This window comes from Bacillus rossius, chromosome 2 (genome assembly GCF_032445375.1).
Source record: "Bacillus rossius redtenbacheri isolate Brsri chromosome 2, Brsri_v3, whole genome shotgun sequence".
In the NCBI taxonomy this organism is placed as follows: domain Eukaryota; kingdom Metazoa; phylum Arthropoda; class Insecta; order Phasmatodea; family Bacillidae; genus Bacillus; species Bacillus rossius.
In genome coordinates, this window is record NC_086331.1 from 100,469,522 (window position 1) to 100,492,825 (window position 23,304).

At 36.3% G+C, this 23,304-nt stretch overlaps 1 protein-coding gene across 1 annotated transcript in view; it reads right to left on the reverse strand.

Annotated features, from left to right (window-relative positions):
• The window catches only part of LOC134528936 (uncharacterized), a 54,220-nt gene that overhangs the window by 21,306 nt on the left and 9,610 nt on the right, over positions 1–23,304 (reverse strand). Inside the window, exons 4-6 of the mRNA XM_063362605.1 lie at positions 15,656–15,730; positions 10,679–10,857; positions 10,037–10,240 (exon numbers count right to left, since the gene is read on the reverse strand). Coding sequence (XP_063218675.1) covers positions 10,037–10,240; positions 10,679–10,857; positions 15,656–15,730 — 458 coding nt within the window. The remainder of the gene's footprint in view (positions 1–10,036; positions 10,241–10,678; positions 10,858–15,655; positions 15,731–23,304) is intronic.

The following is a 23,304-nucleotide window of genomic DNA, read 5'->3' on the forward strand; positions in this document are numbered from 1 at the left end:
CGTTAGACTCCAAGGAAAAGGAAGTTCGTCTTGCATGTTGGTGCTCCACAGATGTCTCATGGCGTAATATTAATTTGACTGAGTAATGATATTTGTTAATTCCACCTGATAAAAATATTGCAAGTTTTGATTTAGAAGCATAAATTATCGAATTAAATGTAACTCCAAATAAAATGACATGTCTCATTAGAACAAAAAAAAAATCCATGCAGAGAGCGGTTTCTCAGAGTAGTCAGAAACACTTGAAGAAACCACAGGAATGATTGCAAGAACACGGGAAAAACCATCAAAATATTGTCAAGAATAATCACGAGCACACTGAGAAAACCGCTATAATATTAACAATAATAATCGGAAGCACACGGAGAAAACCATCATAATATTGACCAGATTAATCGGAAGCACACAGAGAAAACCACCACATGTTTTCTTTGATATCATAAAATTACAAGCCAGAAATTTATGCATTTTTTTTTTAATTTTTTATTAATTTATTTTTATTTTTAAATATTTTTTCTTGTAATTTTATGATATCAAAGAAAACATGTGGTGGTTTTCTCTGTGTGCTTCCGATTAATCTGGTCAATATTATGATGGTTTTCTCCGTGTGCTTCCGATTATTATTGTTAATATTATAGCGGTTTTCTCAGTGTGCTCGTGATTATTCTTGACAATATTTTGATGGTTTTTCCCGTGTTCTTGCAATCATTCCTGTGGTTTCTTCAAGTGTTTCTGACTATTCTGAGAAACCGCTCTCTGCATGGATTTTTTTTTTGTTCTAATGAGACATGTCATTTTATTTGGAGTTACATTTAATTCGATAATTTCTGCTACTAAATCAAAACTTGCAATATTTTTATCAGGTGGAATTAACAAATATCATTACTCAGTCAAATTAATATTACGCCATGAGACATCTGTGGAGCACCAACATGCAAGACGAACTTCCTTTTCCTTGGAGTCTAACGAAGCCATCCTTCTTTTGCGATCGTTAGTGAGCATCCCGCATCCCGCATAAAATAACTAAATATTATTTACCTGCAAGCAACATGTGGCGACATCTGTTGTTGAAAAGCAGAACTACATGCATAAAGTACTTTTGCATGAGATATATTAATTCTCGCTGATGAAATATGAAAAAATTTCTATTTAAGTATTGAATCTAATTTAAAACACTCAATTGGTATCTGGCATTAGTCTCAGTAACTAATATGAATTCCGATTTGGGATCTGACGCTGTATCGAAAGAACATAGGTGTAAGTTTTGCAGTAAAGAGTTTATCTTGAGAAAGAATAAAAGACAACACGAGAAGAATGACTGTGTTAAAAATCCACTTCGTAATATGATAAGTTGTGTTCGATGTAGCAAGTCGTTTACGCGGAGAGAGAGCCTAAAAAGACATGGCAGAACTTGTAGCGCCAAGCCTGCGTACAAGCTAGAGGACAACGATGAATCTACTAGCCTAAGGAAGAGTGATCTGCATTACGACAATAATTTTCTTGGCTCTTCCGATCTCGACAAAGAACTTAAATTGAAGAAGGTTGATGATTTACGGAAAAATGAAGACAATGGAAGAATCCTTAACGTGAAAAGTGAGAATATATTCCAGCCGAATTCAAGTAGATCTTTCCTACTTTGTAAAAATGATGGACTCCTAAAAAGTAAGCATGAAGACGATGAAGACACTTCAACATCATCAACATCGAATTATTACGGTAAATTGGGTGAAGACGATTCCTTCTACGGTGATTGTTACAGTGACTCTGAGGCTGTTGACAAAGACATAGACTATGATGAAGCATCTAAAGCTGCCAAGATCGAAGAATGTGGCGGTGTCCTGAGACCGAAACGATGGAAACGACGTGATATATTAAATAAATCTGATCAAGCTTGTGATGATCACCGTCTCAAACATGAAAGTTACCCTGAGGTTGGTGGTAAAACGGAAGACACCAGAGATCATAATATTTATTATAAAGGTGCAAGGAAGATGGTGGTAAAAGAGAATGATTACACATCATGGAAAGATCCAAACATATTGGTTGACCGGCTAAGACTTCTACATGGTTCGCTTTGTGCAGGAAACTATTCGTGCATCAAAGAAATATCCTTCATACTCAAGGAACTGAGGAATGCTGGCTACATACAATATTGACTTGTTTTACTTGCATTTGTATAATGTAAAGCAATAAAATAAATAATTTAAATTATAAGAATGTAATGTTTTTATTTCTTGTATTATGATTTCTTACTAAGACTTAGATCTCGTAACTTGTGCTTCCTTTTTGCCTTTTTTAGTTGATGGAGCTTCCAAATGTGCTTCGTTATTCGATGATGCATCCAAAATGTGCTGCCTTTTCGTTGGCGGTGCTTCCAAATGTGCTGCCTTTTCGTTGTCGGTGCTTCCAAATGTGCTGCCTTTTCGTTGTCGGTGCTTCCAAATGTGCTGCCTTTTCGTTGTCGGTGCTTCCAAATGTGCTGCCTTTTCGTTGTCGGTGCTTCCAAATGTGCTGCCTTTTCGTAGTCGGTGCTTCCAAATGTGCTGTCTTTTCGTAGTCGGTGCTTCCAAATGTATTGCCTTTTAGTTGTCGGTGCTTCCGAATGTGCTGCCTTTTCGTTGTCGGTGCTTCCAAATGTGCTGCCTTTACGTTGTCGGTGCTTCCAAATGTGCTGCCTTTACGTTGTCGGTGCTTCCAAATGTGCTGCCTTTTCGATGACGGTGCTTCCAAATGTGCTGCCTTTTCGTAGTCGGTGCTACAAATGTGCTGCCTTTACATTGTCGGTGCTTCCAAATGTGCTGCCTTTACGTTGTCGGTGCTTCCAAATGTGCTGCCTTTTCGATGACGGTGCTTCCAAATGTGCTGCCTTTTCGTAGTCGGTGCTTCCAAATGTGCTGCCTTTTCGTTGTCGGTGCTTCCAAATGTGCTGTCTTTTCGTTGTCGGTGCTTCCAAATGTGCTGCCTTTTCGTTGTCGGTGCTTCCAAATGTGCTTCCAAATGTGCTGCCTTTTCGTTGTCGGTGCTTCCAAATGTGCTTCCTTTTCGATGCCGGTGCTGCCTTTTCTTTGTCGGTGCTTCCGAATGTGCTTCCTTTTCGTTGGCGGTGCTGCCTTTTCTTTGTCGGTGCTTCCAAATGTGCTGCCTTTTCGTTGTCGGTGCTTCTAAATGTGCTGCCTTTTCGATGCCGGTGCTGTCTTTTCGTTGTCGGTGCTTCCAAATGTGCTTCATTTTCGATGCCGGTGCTGCCTTTTCGTTGTCGGTGCTTCCAAATGTGCTTCCTTTTTTGATGGTGCTTCTATTTTTTTAATGTTGTTTTGACTCTAGTATTTTAGTAAATTGTTCTTGATTTGACTAGCGTATTATTCCATCCGGTGCATGTATATAAACGAGTCCTAGACAGCAGGACGCTCAGTTTGTTACTGCCGTCGACGGTGTACGGATCACCTAGTTTGTTTCTTCTGGTGCATAAGTCGCGTAATTGCCTGTTCTTGAGACTTCGATGGCATCTTTACCGACTTTAACGTCGAACTCGATGGAGGATGTAGAATCGACTACGGGAACCATGACGTCAGCGCCGACGATGTTGGAGCAGATCCCGTTGGCAACGCCTCTGACAACACTAAAGGAGACTTCGATATGTGCTGTTCCACCATCAGCTGAAGTTTCATCAGCATTGAATACTTCAATTAATGAAGAGCGTACTTCGCATCAGTGCAAATACTGTGGTGCATCATTTACTATCACCTCAAATGCTCGCAGACATGAAAGAAGCGGTTGTTCTAATAATGTTCAAAGAATACAATTTCAGTGCAATAAGTGCAATAAACTAATTTCACGTCTCGATAGCTTACATCGTCATTATAAAAAATGCTCCGAGACCTATAATGAACATGGTTATTGATTTGACTCATGTGTTGTACCGGCTAATGAGACTATATAAGTGATATGAACTTCAGTCCGTCTCTGGCTGCGGTGATGACCGGATCGGATAGACATTTAAAGTCATGTAAAAGGCTTAGTCCGTACAATAAGAAGACTGTTTGAATCGAGGAATCCAAAAGGCTTTAGTAATTTGTCTGTGTATTTTTTTGTACTTGTAGTAGTGTAGTATGTATGTAATAAAAGTTTTTTTAAAGGAACTTGTAGTGTATTTTATTTTCTCAAACCTGCCACTTTAGTGGTACTTTTTTTAAAAGATTAAAGTTGTTTTGTATCGGCCAGGGATCGAACCAAGGACATTAGTCGATCCAATCAATCATTATATGGATTACAAATTTATTTAATGAATTTTTAACTTTTTCCCGAATCTCTAGCATTACAATTACGAATTTCCAATATGGTGGTCTTGATGTCTGATAGGATGATGGTAGTAGATGATTTAAAGTCTCTTTAAGAATGTTGAACATGGTTTATTGGAATTATTATTTTTTTCATAAAATTAAACATTATTGCATCGATCGAGGATCGAACCAAGGACTGGAGCGGATCGAATCGTTATGTAAGTTAATGAGTGATTTATTTAATGAATTTTGGAATTTTTCCCGCTTTTCTAGCTACATTATTACATGATTTCAAGATGGCGGCCGAATTTCAAGATGGCGGGGGGGCACCTCCGTAATAAATGATTACTGCACTGTAGCGGGTTAGAATAAAATTATCCACATGGAAATGTACTCTATAATACAAGTACACACACAAGATGGCGTACTCCAGCAGGTGGTAGCTCCTGGTAGCCTGTACTGAACATAAAATTTCGGATCCATAATGGTCGACAAGGACAAAGTCAAATTTCAAGGACAAAGTCTAATTTCAAGGTCAAGGTCAAATTTCAAGGTCAGGGTCAAATTTCAAGGTCAAGGTCAAATTTCAAGGTCAAGGTCAAATTTCAAGGTCAAGGTCAAATTTCAAGGTCAAGGTCAAATTTCAAGGTCAAGGTCAAATTTCAAGGTCAAGGTCAAATTTCAAGGTCAAGGTCAAATTTCAAGGTCAAGGTCAAATTTCAAGGTCAAGGTCAAATTTCAAGGTCAAGGTCAAATTTCAATGTCAAGGTGTAAGGTGTGGTGACCAGATAATTATACTAACATGGTATCAGCACACTCTAGCGGACGAAAATAAGATGGTGATCTCCAGCGGACGAAGAAAAGATGGCGTACATGTCGTCATACTAGGTGATGATATATATGCTTTGAAAAAAAAGTGGTAGGAGTCAGTCTGCCTGCATCCACCATTGAGGAAGGAGCCTGTCGCCATTTTTAGTTTTTTTTGCACTCACCGGGTTCGAACCGAGGACGATGATCGATATAATCAATCAGAATTCGAATAAGTTAATTTTTTGATGAATTTTGGAATTTTTTTCATTAAAATCGGATAATAATTAAAGATTTTCAAGATGGCGTCCAAATTTCAAGATGGCGACTGTAACAAAAATTGCAGCATTAATAGGATCCAATATGTCGGTCATGGTATCCTTATTCCTAGAAATGGCTTAACTGAGGCTTGAGTTAAGGATGCTTAAGCCAGTTTTAGGAATTTTCAGCCGCTGGGATTTTTAAGGACTAAAAACGGGAATTTTTCCCTCGAAACGGGAAATTTTTCCCTCGAAAAGAGAAATTTTTAATTTGTGGAATTTTTTGAAATTTTTTGGCGGAACTTTTTTCCACAGAAATGGAAATTTTGGCGATTTTTGAGGAATTTTGGGCAAATTTTGCCCAATTTTGGCGGATTTTGGCGATTTTTGAGGATCAAATTCAAGGTCAAGGTCAAAGGTCAAGGTCACAACCATCCAAGATGGCCGCCGTGACGTCACAATCCAAGATGGCGGAGCCGGCTCTCGGCTCCACCGCCTGAGGCCTGATCTCGGAAATACATTCGTATACTACTTATATTAAATTTTTTTTATTAATTTTTTTTAATTTGAAAAATTTTCCCATCCAATTTGGATAATAATAACGGATTTTCAGGGTGGTGGCTTTAACGAAAATTGCAATTTTAGTGAGTGGGGCGCTCGATTTCAATATGGTGGAATGTTCTAGAATTCAAAATGGCTGCAATACAAAATAGCGGAATCCAAAATGGCTGCCGAGGTCAAGGTCAAGTTCATCCAAGATGGCCACCATGATATCAGAATTCAAGATGACGATAGTAACGAAATATATACAATGGTAGCATCATCATCCAAGATGGCCGCCATGATGTCACAATCCAAGATGGCGCCAACAATCCGCAATCCCCAGCCTTGAACTTAGTGCCGGAGGAACTAATATATCGATGGCCTAATTAGCAAACCTCGTAACTCCACTTTTGGTCAAATTCTATATTTTGGTGCCATCTAGTGACAAACCTTGGTACCGACATGCACAACAAAACTCATAACTCCAGTTACAATTCATCCATGTATAAATTATGTTTTTGCATTTCTCTCAACTCCACATGTAAATATTTGAGTTGGCAAACCTGCTAACTCCTCAGTACATAATGGTTAGTGAATAGTTGTGACGATATGCTTGCATTCTTTGCTATTGTTTGTTGCAATTATATAATGCAACACTAAACAAAAACTCTTTTCAAGCAAGTAAGTTTTAATGATTTGTTTAGTGCTTACGATTGTACTATACAAAAATTATTACATATGATCGTTGAGTTATTTTGTAGTGGTGTGGAGTTAAGAGGTTTGCTACTAACAAAGCCATTGGTTTATTATGGAGTTAAGAGGTTTTACTTGAAGTATTAATAGTGTTATTTTCTCCCACCCCTGCATTACTTTAATAATAATTATTAGTAATTATTACAGTGTTACTACGACTTCTATTTCAGATAATATTTTCAGAAACAAAATTTATATTCAAATTTTAGTTTTTAATTTCCATGGAAAATCGTAAAGTGCAAGATATTTCGGTAATTGCAACATACTAAAATACATTTTTCTTCTTACTTTCAGAATGTCAAGAGCACAAAAAATTGTTGCTATGGCATTACAGCCACCAGACGAGAGCAATTTCCAAGGATGTGGAGTATTTAAAGTTAACCATGATGGGACTTTGTCGTCAATGAGCGCAAATTTAAGCTCTGATGCATTGTTGAACGATGAAACGGACACAAAAAATGAAATACAGTTAGCTGCTAAAATTGGCAATTCTGGTCAAACTATGCCACAAGAGCAAATGATGGACACCGACTCTGAAATTCAGTTTCTATTTCCGATTACACCAGATGTAGGGTTAGAAAACAAGAATTATAACAGGACTTCATGTCTCTTAGAAAGTGATGTAGCTATGCATGATGAAAGTTTTATTTCTTTAACATCTGCAATTATCGATACAAGTAGTATTTTTAATAAAGTTTTTCTTTCATCGACTGACACAGAAATGTGCAACAATGAAATTGTTACAGAAAATTTAATCAAAGATTTGGGTGTTACTACAGAAGAGCTAAACATAGGGAGCCAAATAACTGTGGAAAGTAATGAAGAATTAAATAATGTTGAAAGTGCCAAAGCATCGCCACAGAAGGAAGTTAATGACACTCTGGAAGGTGTATCGCCACATTGTTCCAGGCTTGAGAATTGTAATATGGTAGACCCAGATTACATGCCACCATCAATGGAAGAAGAAGTTGCTGTTCATGAAGGCAAGCTTACAATTTCTAAACAGAGAAGGAAGCGTCATCAAGTGAAAAGTAGTTCATGGAAGATAAACAAGTCAAAAACTGCACGTAAACTAGGTCAAAAATACAAAGGGAAGCGCAAATTAGATGGTTATTGGTGTTACGATATTCAAAGGAATGAAAAATCTATTAAGCCTAGGTGCAACTGCATAAGGAAAAAAAACAGCAGCAACATGTGTTTTTCACTGACAGAATCTGATAGGGAACACAATTTTAAGGAGTACTGGGCACTGGAGTGGGGGGAAAAGAAATACTTTGTAAGGTTATTAACTGAAATGAACCCAACTAAACGGCACAGAGATAGGAAAGATGCATCAACTTCCAGACGAACATTTTCTTGTAAATATTTTTTGAAGAGAGGATCAGAAAAAATAAGAGTATGTAAAAAGATGTTTCTGAATACACTTAGTATTGGAGAGTGGACAGCCCTAAATTGGCAGAAAGATTCTGAGAAGGAAATAAAAACACAAGACAATGATGAAGAGAGAAACGTGCCCCAACTTCACAGCTTCCGCAAACCAGAAGGAAGGAAATCATTAGAAGAATTTTTGTCAAAATTAAGCAAAGTTGAATCTCATTACTGCCGTGCATCATCCAGCAAACAATATTTGGAACCTATGTGGACGTCAAAAATTCAGCTGTACAAGTTTTACAAGGATGACTGGTGTATAAGTAGAGAAGTTGAGCCACTTTCATCGTGCACTTTCTCACAAGTGTTTGAAGAACACAATTTAAGTCTGTACACACCTAAGAAAGATGAATGTGATCTTTGTGCTGCATTTAAAGCTGGTAATTTATCTCAAGATCAGTACGAGATCCATCAGCAAAAAAAGAAAGAGGCAAGAGAGGAAAAGGATTCAGATAAAGTTAGTGAAGAGTGTGTCTACACAATGGACTTGCAGTCGTTACTGCTTTGTCCTCGTTCAAATGTTTCCAGTTTATATTACAAAACTAAACTGGCTGTCCACAATTTCACAGTATTTGATCTAAAGACACATGATGGATATTGTTTCTTATGGAATGAGACTGAAGGGGGCCTAACAGCCAATGAATTCTCTACACTGATTACAGGCTTTGTAAGATCACAGTTGCCTTTACCAGAGAATGCAAATAAACTCATTCTGTACAGCGACGGTTGCTGTTATCAAAATAGGAATACTACTCTGTCGAATGCACTTCTACACATCGCAATGACAAACAATGTTATCATTGAACAGAAATATTTGGAGAAGGGACACACACAAATGGAGGCAGACTCCATGCATGCTACAATTGAGCGACAACTGAAACATAAGACTATAAATGTTCCAGCAGATTATGTACATGCGTGCAAAAATGCAAGAAAGAATCCAAGACCTTATGTTGTCAAGTATGTAAACCATGAATACTTCAGACGATTCGACCAACACCACTTGTACTCAAACATTAGACCCGGACGCAAACCTGGAGAACCTACTGTTACTGATTTAAAAGCATTGAGGTATTGTCCAAATGGAAATATCCTCTACAAGTTGAAATTCTCAGATGACTGGACTCTTCTGCCCAACCGGATAAGAAAAAATCAATCTGCCATGGCATTCGAATCATTTCCTAGGCTATACAAAGAGCGACTTAAAGTGAAGAAACTGAAATTCGAACATCTACAATCACTTAAAGCAACTATGGAGGTAGATTTTCATAGTTTTTATGATAATATTCCATTTGACGAATAGCGAGGAACGAGTGCTGCTTCGTCATGGTTTGTCTAAGCCATTTGTGAACTTGGTGGCCTACATGCACACATTTTAAATCATGATTTCTACTGTTTAAAAATAACTTTTTCGTATGTTATCATACAAAATGTAAATATTACTACTCTACAACTAATTGTTATAGTTCATGGTAATCAATAAAAATATTTTGAAGCAAATGGTTAGTTTAATTTCATCAAAGCTATTGGTTAAATTGTGGCATGTAAAAACTCGTATCTCCACGGAAATAATTTTGCAAACCTTCTAACTCCATTATTTAATAAAATAACTAAACAATATTGGATTTTTCACCACATTATAATTACAGTATGCATTTTAATGTGTTGTAAGTGATTATTTACCAAAAATCTATAAGCTGGAACACTGTGGACAGTTTTTCATTCCTCCTGTAAAATTTCATTTTTGTGAGATACGAGGTTTGCTAATTAGGCCATCGATATACTACTTAGGAACGTTTAGCATTTGAAATCGGCTGCTTTGGCTTGTTTTCTGTGTTTGTATTTTGTTTTCGTCCATTCTTAAGGTTTTCTTTATGACATAAATTGTAAACCAGCAAAGGCACATGTCGGAAATAACGTAGTTTCCAATGTTCCCCATGCAAAGAACACAACGCACCAACATACCTGAATGATAGTGGTGTAGTAGGAGCCAGTGACAGTGAGCGCCGGAGCGTTCGAGCATGAGCCGCGGCAGAAGTAAGCGTGGTACCCCTGTGGCTGCAGTATCCAGTCTCCCCAGCCAATTTCGGCGAACGAAACATACAGCTCTTCCCTGCAGCACTCGCTCACTCCAGGAGAGCAGTTAATGTTCCTTTTCACGCGATGATTCTGTTTTATAAAGAAAAAATATATTTCACGTAAATTTGAAAACGTTAATTCCTTACGTTCGTGTAAATTTTTATAAATCGTAATGTTTAGCTTAAAGAACGCGACAAGCCTTTGAATTACACACATACATCACTAGAAAATCATCCCCGAAAGTGAAACAGTCAAGAAAGAGAATTTGTAAATTTAAAGTAATATCGTAACAAAAATATTAATATGACACATAATATGCAAGCTTGATTTTTTTATTAGGCATGTTCATAAAATACTGCTTAATGACATTATTTGTCTGTATTAATAAAATGACAATCGCATACAATCTTGAGAAATCATTCTATATTTTAAATATTTGTTAATTTATAAATTCTTATGCCTAATCTAATATACAAAACCATCAATGGCAAGAAGTTAAAAAAATATAGAATGTTTTATTTTATTTACCTTTTTCGTAGCGTTGACATGAACAGCAAGAACAGTTTTGTGTTTTTCATCAGTGAACATTGCCGTTTGGTTCGATTCTCTAGAGCAAGTCGTACACTCTATGTGGATTTTATGAGAGCGTTCCTGGTAATGAAGCCAGTCTTTCACTATCCTCGTCATTTTAAGCTTAATCCACCCATCTGTGGAAGGAAAAAATACACTAATTTTAATTTATGTACTATGAATTATTTATTATATCGATTACTTTTTTTGTGAAAACACACAGAGAAATACAAGCACAGTTATGAAGTTCTCACATAAGTATAATTATTTTTTAAATACCAATTTCCCAGAAGGCAGTTGAAACTTTTGCTGCACCTGGCACATACTCACAGACTATTGAGCTCCACATGAAATTTAGTTTATATAAACCTAGGGTTTCATTTCGTAAATATATGCCTTTTGTGTTACATGGGTTAGTGATCAGAAAATACAGATACGAACGGATTTGCCACCTGATTCTCATAAGTTGTGTACCAATAACGTGTGTTCAGTGGCGTAGCCAGGATTTGTGTATGGGGAGGGTGTTAAGAAGCATGCCCCCCCCCCGTATTAAAGCGGGGGGTCCGGGGGTCCTCCCCCGGGAAAATTTGGTTTTAAGGTGTAAAATAGTGCTATTTTAGTACTTTTCGGTTCTTAAATTTAAATATTGTAATGGTAAAATTTTTATTAATTTTAATATGAAATTTGTTTGAGTGATGAATAAGAAATTAATTAAAGATTTGGTGCTAAGGGGGGGGGGGGGGTTGAACCCCTAAACCCCCCCCCCCCTGGCTACGCCCCTACGTGTGTTACTAATGGACATAGTGTAGTATGATAAATGGTAGGTACTTAGTGATACCACCACTCGGGGTTACCAATTTGATACAGTACTAGAGAGGTCCCACATAAACCCTGAGGTGTTTTGTTAACGTTAGGCCTACAAACAAATAATAACAACAGCAATGCCCGTTTAAGGATGAAAATTCTTTAACGTTAACATTTTAAATATGAAAATTATAAAATACGGTTCTCCCCCCCCCCCCCCCCCCCCCCTTGGTTGTATTGTATTCGGCATTAAATTTTTCGTTACGTAATTCACATGAGATTTTTCCTTAACCGTTTCCCACTTCTTCCAGCATATACTCATTTCCTTTTTATACGTCTGTTTCTCGTGTCTCTTATTTCACACTCCCCCTCCCCTTTCCACCTAGGTCCATAAACCACCTTTCACACACACATCCACATAAAAAAAATTGAGACATATTTTCTCTATCCTTTGCGAATATTTTTTCCGTAGGCCCAGTATGGCAACGTATTTAGAAGTCAGTAGCCACTACTGCTATGTTGATGGTGTTCATTCCGCCATTATCCAATGCTTTGTTCACTTCAGAAGTAATAAAAAAAAATGTGTCGTTCATGCTGCCACAGATTGATTGCCCAACTCGACAATTTTTTTGATAACCCACTGGACACCCGTTTCAGTTCGAGTGAGAGAAACTATTCCTAAGGACGGTATCAAAATATCTACTGAAAAAGCAATAATTAGAGAAAACGCAAATTTTCTGCATGGCCTTGAGCAGTACGTAGGACATCTCGCTCCACAGTTCATGGCTGATAATTCGATTCTCACACCCGAAAAATCTTAACTTTCGTAACTTACTTGAGAATAAAAATCCTCTGCCTTTATTTATTTAATCACAAATATATTTCAAATTCCATTACATTTTCCTGGTTTGTTTCATTATTCGTTTACATAAAAACTTTCATTCAAGGTGCGCACGACTTTATCGAAATAAAGAACGAGTGAAAAATCTGAGTTATAAATAGCTTTCATTATTATTGTTGCAACTGTCACATTTAATTCCCAAATCAGTCAGAAAGTGATCAACTATAAATTACAAGAATTAAAACGTCGATTATTTTTTTAATATTTTAGATTTTACCGTTCTTTATAAACGTCTTTAACCGTCAAGATTTAGGTCAAAGGTCAAAGCAATGCAATAAGGTTAATCCATCATGAAGATCATCCAGCTATCATGTATGATATTGAACTTACATTTCAATAGACCTAGCCAACAGTCAATGTCAACAGCTCAGACTTAGTGAGCAAAACCACGGCGATTCATAACTCACTATGAATTAAAATTATATGTACGATATTTTCAGATTTTTTTTACGTTATCAATCTTTTTCCGATGCAACAAAATAATATCAGGTAAATAATTATTTATGTGTATCAATATACACTTTTAATATAATTACGCGTGTTCTATATAAAACTTTTTTTTCATTTACATCCGTTATATCCAAACTCACCTAAATGATGAAGAATGTGTCAATAGAATTAATGTAAATTAATTTACAGTTTATGTTTTCCTAAAGAATATATTTTATTACATCAACAACAAATAAAGAAAATCGACAAACAGTCACATCAAATTTCTCTCTGTAGTAATGCTTGCCTAAAACTGACAATCGTGGACCCAATAGTGTATTTGTATACCCGTTAAAGAGTTTTTTAATTGTTTTTCAAGATGGCCGCTTGGCTGGGTCTCTTAACGGCGTGCAAAGCTGCAAAAAGTAACGTTTCATTCAAAAACGGCTAAAAATGGTTTTGCGTTATTTTTTCGTTTTATTTTTAATGCGTATCTAGGTACCTGTGAAAACGACTAAACATGTGTTATGCAATCTTTTTTATATATATATATGAAAAATCTGGTACTCAATACTGAAAGTTGTACAGGCGGGGAACATGTACCATCATATTTATTATTTTGTATTAAAATTATAAAATCACATTTCAAAATTTCATGTAGGCTGGTTGCAGACGAGAAGAATGAATGGATGGATGAATGAATGAATGAACGACATCGAGGTCGTTGGAGACGAACGAGGGTTGGAGGAGTAGACGGAGCAGCAACGGAATGCATTGGTGGAGGAAACGGGAGTATCCCGAGAAAATCCACTGACACACGGCAACGCCCGCCATGTTTGCCGGCTTGCGCAGAACTTGAACCCTGACGGCATTGACGAGAAAATTGCGCACCAGTTGCGCGTAGAGGCGAAGAAGTGTATGATGTGAGAGCCAGTGTCGCCCTTAACGCTTCTAGAAGTGCATCCAGCCAAGCGGCCACAGCGTTGAATTACTTCTCTATTCACCTAATCGCAATGCCACATCCATTGTGGTAACGACCACGCCGTCAAACTGTCTTATAAATATGATTAGTCTTTACTCAAATATACGTCCGTCGGTACTTTTACGATGTGATTTGCCTCTACTGGTTTATTTTCCGTCTTGGGAAATAACTTTTTTATAGTTATGGCATGCTCAATATTGTGGCAGTTACGAGTAGGGCAATAACCTTAATGAGATAATTCAGTACGTGTCTTTGAAAACTTTCGTTTCTGATACAATTTGTTTTACATTTTTATGCTCATAATTGAAATATCCACAAATAGTACAAGTACTATAAACTATTAAGTAATCCCACGTTCCTGTTTTGAGAGAGTTTGAAAATACACTTAATGCGAGCTTGTTGCGTGGGTTACTTATCACAAAATATTAGCTTAAAATGTTACTTTGCTGTAATTAATTTACTATATGGTTTCAGGTAAGTGTTTTTACGTACACATACAGTGGAAGTACATGCGAGCAACAAAGCCATCTAGTTCATTTAAAGTTCTACAATTTTTGAAGATTTGGTTTTTATTGCCAATATATGGCAGTAATGAGAATTAATTGAATGCTTGTATACAAGCGAGCAAAATAATTTTATGATATAAATTACAGCGCAGTATAAAAACATCACTGTAATTTCTTAAATGTTGACACACTCAAACATAAAATTGTATATTATGTTATAAATCGTGTTTCCAATCTCTTAAGCCACAAACACAAGAACAGAAGTTTGCAAATTAATAATGTATTCGAGTACTGAACCAAAATTAAAAAGATTAAGTAAATAAAAGTAATTAGCTTAATTCATAATTACATCAATAAATATTTTATAATAGTATCAATCAACACTTCCTTAATATTTTTGTGACAGTAATGCAAGGTTTCTATACAAAGGAACTTCACTTTCGTGATAAGTAACAAATGTCGAGTTTGTAACTATGTCTGTGATTAAGCATGCTAAAGCAAAAAAAAAAAAAACTAAAATAAATTTTGTTATAAGAACTTTACATTTTCCTGCGTTGTGCTAGCCATTAGCAAGTTCATTTACTAGAGTGCATACTTTTGGGCATGCCACTCTTAACATTTGATTTTTTTTACAATATAATTAGATGCACCCACAAGAATTTCAGTAAGAAATATTTTTCGGTGTATATAAAATGCTGTGTTTTAAAATGTAAGTAAGTGTAGTGTCAGTCTTACAACAGCACGCTTTGTTCACGTTGTAATGATGCTAACTAATTTTTTACTTTATCCATGCCCTAACATGTAACTGATGCTGATTAGTGCAGACATGATCCCTGCCCACCCTATCGCACAACTATTACCGTACCCAACCCAATAGGAGGCCTACTGTGTTTTCCATGCCCTTCGTCCATGGACTCTTCCACTTTACACAGTTGCAGCCATGGCACCAGACAACCCTGCCAACAGCCGCGATGCGGTATGACCTCCTCGCTTTCCAAGACGCGACACAATGTATGCTGGGATGCATCCATGCCCCAACCGTTCCTAGCCACTAACATGTGTGCCGGAGAGTCCACAAACTGAGTGGTGCTAACGCTGGCAGAACTGTTTCTAGGGGATGTGTAGTGTTACGTATTTATCCGTTGAATTGCCCTTTGTTACAAGAACTGGACCAAAATGTTCAACATTTTCTGTACTTAAACGTAGATGCTGATAAATGACTAAGTTGATTTTCTTATTGATGAATATCAATAATTTTACATGAAAAAAATTATTTGTTTGAACAAATATAGATTCGCTGTAGTGATAGTTACCTTCAGTATAACTTTCTCTGCTATCGAAAATCTTTCTGCTCAGTTCGCTTCCTTCATTGCTCCAATGTGGTACTTCTGAAACAAGAAAGACGTGGTCGGGGCTTTCAGTCTTTGTTCTTTCTCTGTGGACCCATAATTCTGCTATCTGTACGTCTTCTGATCCCAGCTCAGAAGGAAGTTGAAACAGCATACAAGCAGATGGGTTTTGTACCGCTGAACCACATTTTAAGTTAACTGGAAAGAAAAAATACCATAATTTCGGTTAAGAAACATTTGAATTAAATAACAGAACTCAAATGATCTTAAACAAAAACCTTTGTACTTATATTTCATCTGACAAATACTTTTTACATGCAGTAACCACAATATCATAAATATAATTAATTACATAAACTAAAAGTAGGGCCTAACTATTCAATTATATATATATTGTACATTTAATGAATCTTACAGTAAGGATTAGTTAAAATCAACTACAAGTTGTCTTCTGAGCTAAGTTTAGCTTGATCTAGTTAGAGAAAATACACAAATTCTTTAATCGAGTTTCATCTCTGTTCAGAGACCAAGATAAGTCATGGTCCTTCCCAATTTCCCAGTAAACAGCCAGTATCTTGAAAAAAAGACTGTCGGTACAAAACAAGTATTTTAAAATATAATTTTACTATGCTTCCTTTTGAAATAAAAGGCTTAATGTAGTATTTTGAAGTATAAGTGAGTGAAATGTGGCTGTAAATGCACGCGAGTAAGTGTGTGTGTACGCAAGTGTTTATTGTGTGCTCTTTATGCTTTTTTGATAACGTTGAGTATGCCACTGATTATTTGTTTATCAAACCATTCATTAAAAACTAACACAAACATTTTATTAAGCAGTTTGTCTCAAGTTGGATCTTTATGTATTTAAGAATCAAAACTTTTTGATGACTTATTCTATGTGTTTAAAATAATGAATGGTTTAAAAATTAATAATGTCTAGAAAATCTATACTAAAGCATGTACTTTGACACTTATATCATATTATTTTCAATAGCTCACCAACTACAAAAATTTTAATTATGTACTTAATTGTATGCTATCCATGATAAAATATTTCATTTTGCAATTTGTTTAACAGATTCAAATAAATTTCAACATAACAACGGTAATAAAAATCATACTTATATGAAATTTCCTGTAAGCAAGGGATGACTTAATAAACACAAGGGAAGAAGGCTCTTCATCCTAGAAATTTATTCAAACAAGGTAAGTTGAATAACCTAAGTATGTCATGTAAACTAGATAACAACAGACATTATAAAACCAAAAAGAAAGCTAACTATTCAAACGACGGAAGCTTTACGACGTAGTAAAGTAAGATAAGCTATACCAGGTAGTAAAGTAAGAGAAGCTATACGAGGTAGTACAGCAAGAGAAGCTTTACAAGGTAGAAAAGTAAGGAAAGCTATACAAGTTAGAAAAGAGAAGGTATATGAGGTGGAAAAGTAAGGGAAGCTATACGAGGTAGAAAATTAAGGGAAGCTTTACGAGGTAGAAAAGTAAGGGAAGCTATATAGGCTAGAGAAGCGAGGAAGATTTTAAAAATTAATCTAGGAAATACATGAGAGCTAATAACGGTAGGGACTACACACGCGGGCCTTGAAGCTTACTGATGGTTCAATCAGTCTAGTGAGCCGTGATCTGTGAAAATACTCGCACTTCTGGCTCGTAAAAGCCACGAAGCAATAATATAAATATTTAGTTGTGTTGTATTGACTGGTGTTGTGCTTTACCATAAATGAAGGGTATAATAAAAAAATTCGAATACATTTTATTTCTAAGTTCTTTAGAAAGAATTTTATGAAGTTCATTTAGACACGAAGTTACCAATTAGAATGAAGCTCTTTATGTGGGTAGTGCGTCTAACTGAAAGTCTATCATTTCATAAAAATTTTATGTGGCTGTTTGAAACAGAATGTTTCTTCAACTAAGTAATGTTTTAAGGGTCAAGGAGCGTATTTTTTTTTCATAAATTATCTCTTACACTAAGAGATAACTCGTTCGTGGGCGTATCTTGATTTGCTCCGGGTTTCCACGGTGAATAGATTTCGCTTGGACTTTGAATGCATAATGATAGCCACGTGATTTCCTTGCTGTCTAAAAAAGAAAATCGCAAATTATCCTTATCTCTCATTTCTGTGATGCCAAGTTGTTTCATCACCCTGGAGGTATTTTAACAAGAAACACTTATCTGAATAGCACTGAACGATAGTGTCAACATAGCATTTATTGTATGTTTAATATGTTACTTTTATCACAGACATGAGCCTGTGAACTTATATCGTAGTTCAAGATTTGTTTAGCAAACTAGCAACTATTATATACTGTAGCTGTAAAAGACTCAAATATGCAGGTACATAATTAAGTTTACCTCTTTACTAGAGGAGTCATATTTTTGTGTTTCTGTTAAAAATACAAAAAAAAACAATGTAAAGTAACTTATAAATTCCATAGGAACAAATTTTGATTCATTCCAAGTGAAATACACGTTTCTTAATGTGGATTATATACAACTGATCGACTGGATATAATTGACGTTTTCTATTCCCGAATATGGGTAGAAACAATAAAAGACGGGACGACACAAATGAACGAAACCACAGGACAAGAAAACAGAATGACGTAGACTTCTGAATCAACAACAGCATAGAACCATCTGGAAATGGCGACAAGGAGCAAGCAAAACACAATTGCCCATGCACTTTAAGGATATTTAACGTTTCACATCAAGGACATAAAGTTATGAAGTTCCTGGACATGCACACCAAGGAATCGCGTCCATACACCCTGAAGTTTGGTTTTAAATGTCTTCCCTGTTTTCCCCGAGACCACTCGCTGGTAAATGCTGGGATTGTTCTTACCAAAGACCCTGGCCGAAATTCCCTTGGATTGGGTTGTGTGTTTCCTCTCCCCATGGCCTCACTGCCAACGAGACATGAAGTCGTGTGGAAAAGTAATGATTTTATTTGATTCTAGACTCCTTTTTAAATATTCGCGAGAGAAAGCTTACTTTGAAGCAGTTTAAATGAGGAAGGCGCTTTTTTTGGCTCATTATAAAATAATATTCTATATAAGTGAAGTATGATTTGAAGCAAGCAAGTTCAAGTTGACAGTCTGCGAAATTGCACGGAGGAGAATAAAGCCGGGTAATAGATGCCAAGAGAAGCTGACTGCGCTATAATGTAAAAAAAAGTTTGCTTTTAATTTTTTGTTTATAAGAAATTATTGAATGGATATTATGAACGCCATACTGGGAACCTAAACCGTCCCGTCGTTGTCGGGAAACACCATGTTTGTTTGGCCTCACTTTGGCTAGCACACGCTCCATATGGACTCTTCCAATACCTTTGACAAATTCGTAGCACCTGCATTGTAGCACTCTGCGAGACGCAGTTGCATGTGGTGCACGGCACAGCGACCGAGGGTCGAAAAGTGCAGGCGCGTCGAACGCGCAGCGCGGCCACGGGCTCGCGGGTTGTGTGGGCGCAGTGGACGGCCGATGTTGGACGATGCACGGTCACTCGCCTAGCACGTGACCGACCGCGCGTGTTACGTCAGATTCGCTGATAAGTCGGAACCTTCGTTCATACATGCCGGCAACGTAATCAGCGATGCGCGCTGCGTGTTTTACTCGGCGAACAAAGAAAGCGTTGCCTTCTGCCTTCTGCAGCAGGCGTGATTGGGAGGAAATTTATGGTCGTTTTCTGCGAAGTAACCTCTGCGCCTTTTAAACCACTGATTTAGCACAACTTATGTTTGAAGACCTTCAACCCGCCCACGACTGATGAACATAATTTTGTCTCAAGTTCTTATTTCTTGCTACGCAAAGAACGTACTAATTATATGTGCAACATATTATGAAACAGATTTTTTTTAATGTATATCCTTCAATGATAATTTTGACCGCTTTTAACAGTTTTTTTTACACAATACCGCACGGGATACTTCCGTTGTGTTTTTTGACTAATTTTCAGATGTGTTTATTATTTGGGATGTATTAAACGAGTAGGCCTACACACAGAATAATACGTTACTTACTCCGTAAATCTCTGCAAACCCTTCTGAAAATCACTTGAAAAAACATTGGAAATTTCAGTATTTCGATATACTATAAATGCTTAAATTTGGCTATGTGTTCTGACACTTTGACAGCATTGGTCATTCCTTTCGTCATCTGTTTGATCCAATCAAATACCCAGCTTTGTTGATGTTGCCAACACTTCATTTTGAGGTCAACAACTTGCCTCTTAGAGTGGTTCACATTAACATTTCATAAGCTTTTGTAGTATATCTTTTTAAATATGATTTAGTGTTGTGTTGCGTGTTTCTTATAAATGGGTAATAGTTTATTTTATCAGGAAGATAATATGCCATGCTTTGGCTACTATTCGTACATTGCCGAGTAACGTAAACATTCAACAGTTGATTAAGAATTGTTTTCCAAAATCGGTTCAGCGTGATCATGCTTTAACCGAAATTCCGTTGAAAAGACATCATTGTAATTTCATGAGTAAGACGTTTCTCATATTTCACCGAAGATATTTATGTAACTTAGGGCGCGGTTACACGGGACCCTGAACTACTTCAGGTGAACATGTTTAAGTAAACACGTTTACAAACGCGAAAGTGTACGGTTACACTGTAGTTGCTGAAAAGTGTGTTTAGCTCTAATACCGATTGTCTACTATCAACGAATGACTGTGTTGTTGATCTCTATTTTGTAATTGTATCCAGAAAACGCGGGATTTTCTCACTTGTTTATACAGCATTATCAGCAGAAATGGAATGTGTTTACATATTGCTGAATATTTTTTTACATATCGGGAATTCAAACAACATGCACAGTAAAATATTTTAACTTATTTTTTATTATTTTTTGAGCGAGAGTACCTATCTCAGTTTTAAGAAAATTAAGTTCAGGATCAATTAAAAAATATATATATAATTATCTGTTGATTTTTTTTGTTGCATTCGGTAAAATATTACTCGAACTTGTGCCAGAAACACTTTCCATCTTGAATTTCTGCAAAAGACTATTTATATTCTAAACAGCCAATCAGAGGCTAATGTAGAAGATATGTCGATCTGAACTACTTTGCCAACCTGTTTAAGTTAAATGGGAAATGGCCTCGAACGAAATATGTTCAGACTGTGTGTAACCGCACTCAACAGCTGAACAAGTTCACCTGAAGTAGTTCAGACTCCCGTGTAACCGCGCCCTTAGTGAAGACCTGTTTGCCTCAAGTTTGTGATTTCATGCTGGGTCTATGATGTGTATACCGCTGGTTTGAGCCTTCAACTGTCGTTAGACACAGTATACAAAGTGAGTCTGAATACGACTGACAAACTTTGGCTGCATTACGACAAAATAGATTGAAAACGTTTAATACGACTAATGATAAAGTGCTTTCCAAGGCTGGGATACGTCTTTGAAGTTAAAGTTTAACAACATTTATATAGTAAATTATAGAGAAAGTATTTTAGATAGAACAATGAGCGTCTGGATAGTTTTTAATTGAACAAAGTTCTACAACCACAGAAAAAAATGTCGCTTTCGTAAAATGATTTCATTTAAATAATTGGGAAGGTAACACCATTATTTTCCACATAATTTTGTGATGTGTTATTATCCCCCCTAAGTTCAATGAAATCATACTTAAAAGAAACATATTACAGACCCTTAGCGTTCCATCTTGAATATTTTTTTATTATTTACAATAAATTTGTTGTTCAACTTCAATTTCAAAGACGTATACCAACCTCGGGAAGCACTTTAGATCAAAAGTCTATAGACGTTTTCAACTTATTTTGCCGTGATGAACCTGCAGCCGAAGTTCGTCGGTCAAATTCAGACTCATTCTGTATATGTGACTTGGTGTGAAAGGCAGTGTGCAATGTCGAGGTACACTATGGGCTTGTAGCAGAGTTCAGGTGGAGGCTCAGTTGTAGGTTGGTACGTCGTGCACTGGCGATGTTGTCTCAAAGAGAAGAGCTGTGTCAGGAGCAACTGGATGTGTAACAAACATTGCGCTGACCATCAGTTGCTTGGGGAAAAGGAGGAGGGGTGTGTGGATGTTGGGGCTTCGCCTAGTAGTGCAAGAGTGCATTGCAGGAATATCAGCAGGTGATTTTCCCTTTTTTGCCTGGCATCTTTAGTATTTTACGAGGACAATTTAACTTGACATTTCGTGCTATTTAAAATAATATATTAATGACATATTGTTGGTGGTTACGAATGGATCGTTATTAGAAATATACAAGCCTTTGTTTTGAAACTTTTTCTGGACTCCCACTTCTAAATTTTCCTGTAAGTCCACTCCCTAAGCAATAACAATAATGAAATTAAATATATATATATATATATATATATATATATCATTACAGGTTAGTCCAGTATAACACGAAATGAGCCAAATTTGTTGGAGGAGTTTAATGTATTGCGTCAACTATTTTCATGCCAGCAGCTATTTCCTAGACAACTGGTGAAATCAGACTATTTCCCTCTCTCTATACAACCATAAAGGGGCACTGACAGGTAGCGTTTCACATATCGTCGAGGGGATATCGGTTTCCAAGTGTGCTTGCTAACTTAACTTCATATAAGAAGCGCAAGATTCATACTTCCGAACTTGGGACTATAAACAAGCTAAATTGTTTTAGTAAAAAATTTTATTAAATAAGAAAAAATTAAAATAGTTGTAATTTAAAGAATATTTAAGAGGAAATAATTCCATGAAGCCAATACTCAACGATAAAGTTAAAAAAAAAAAAATGTACTTAGTTTATGACACTTTTATCGCCGGCAGAGGGCAAGGCAACACAAACCGGCCCAATAAACTAGGACGAACAATTTAACAAGTTTTCTTAAAGAGCCTTCTACAAGTTTAAGTTCTATTGGACTGAATAGACATTTATGGATGTATTTGCTATTTCAAAGTTGATTTTCATATCTCAGAAAACTCAGGAGCAGTCGGCACACATGTGGTTTGTCAAAAATGTTTCTTTCAGAAACCTACCCCCGTTGCAAATATTGTTCAAGAGCTTCCTATTTGACGTGTCACTAACATGCTTTGCTTTAGGAGGATTTGAATAGATTATGAAATAAATTATTTGAAGCACTAGCGAAAATAAAATGGAGTTATATTAAAAACACAAATACAATGTTTTTTCACATAAATCATTACACCAATAACACCTCTCCTGAACTGCACTGGACATTTCACCTCATTACTAAACCGGTTCAAGAAATATTGTTTAATCTATAGGAGTTTTATGTCACAAGTCTTAAATTGTAAAATGGTTGTCTGTCAAAGTCACATTTTTAACGTACTTGTTAACTTACCCATAGCAAGACAAACTGGATTAAACATACAAAACTTTTAGAATTAGAAGTCAATGCTAATGGTGATTAAACACATTACATAATAATTTCTCTCACTTAAATTTAATTTTATGTTGATTTGATATTAAAATTATGACTAATTTTTTATATATTCGAGAACTGAATGCTTATAAAGTTACGAGAGATAATTTTCAATTTTATTTTTACTAAACTTTTCAGATCTATAATCAAAAGAGATATTCTTATGGTTAGATTCTCCCAAGTGACCAATATG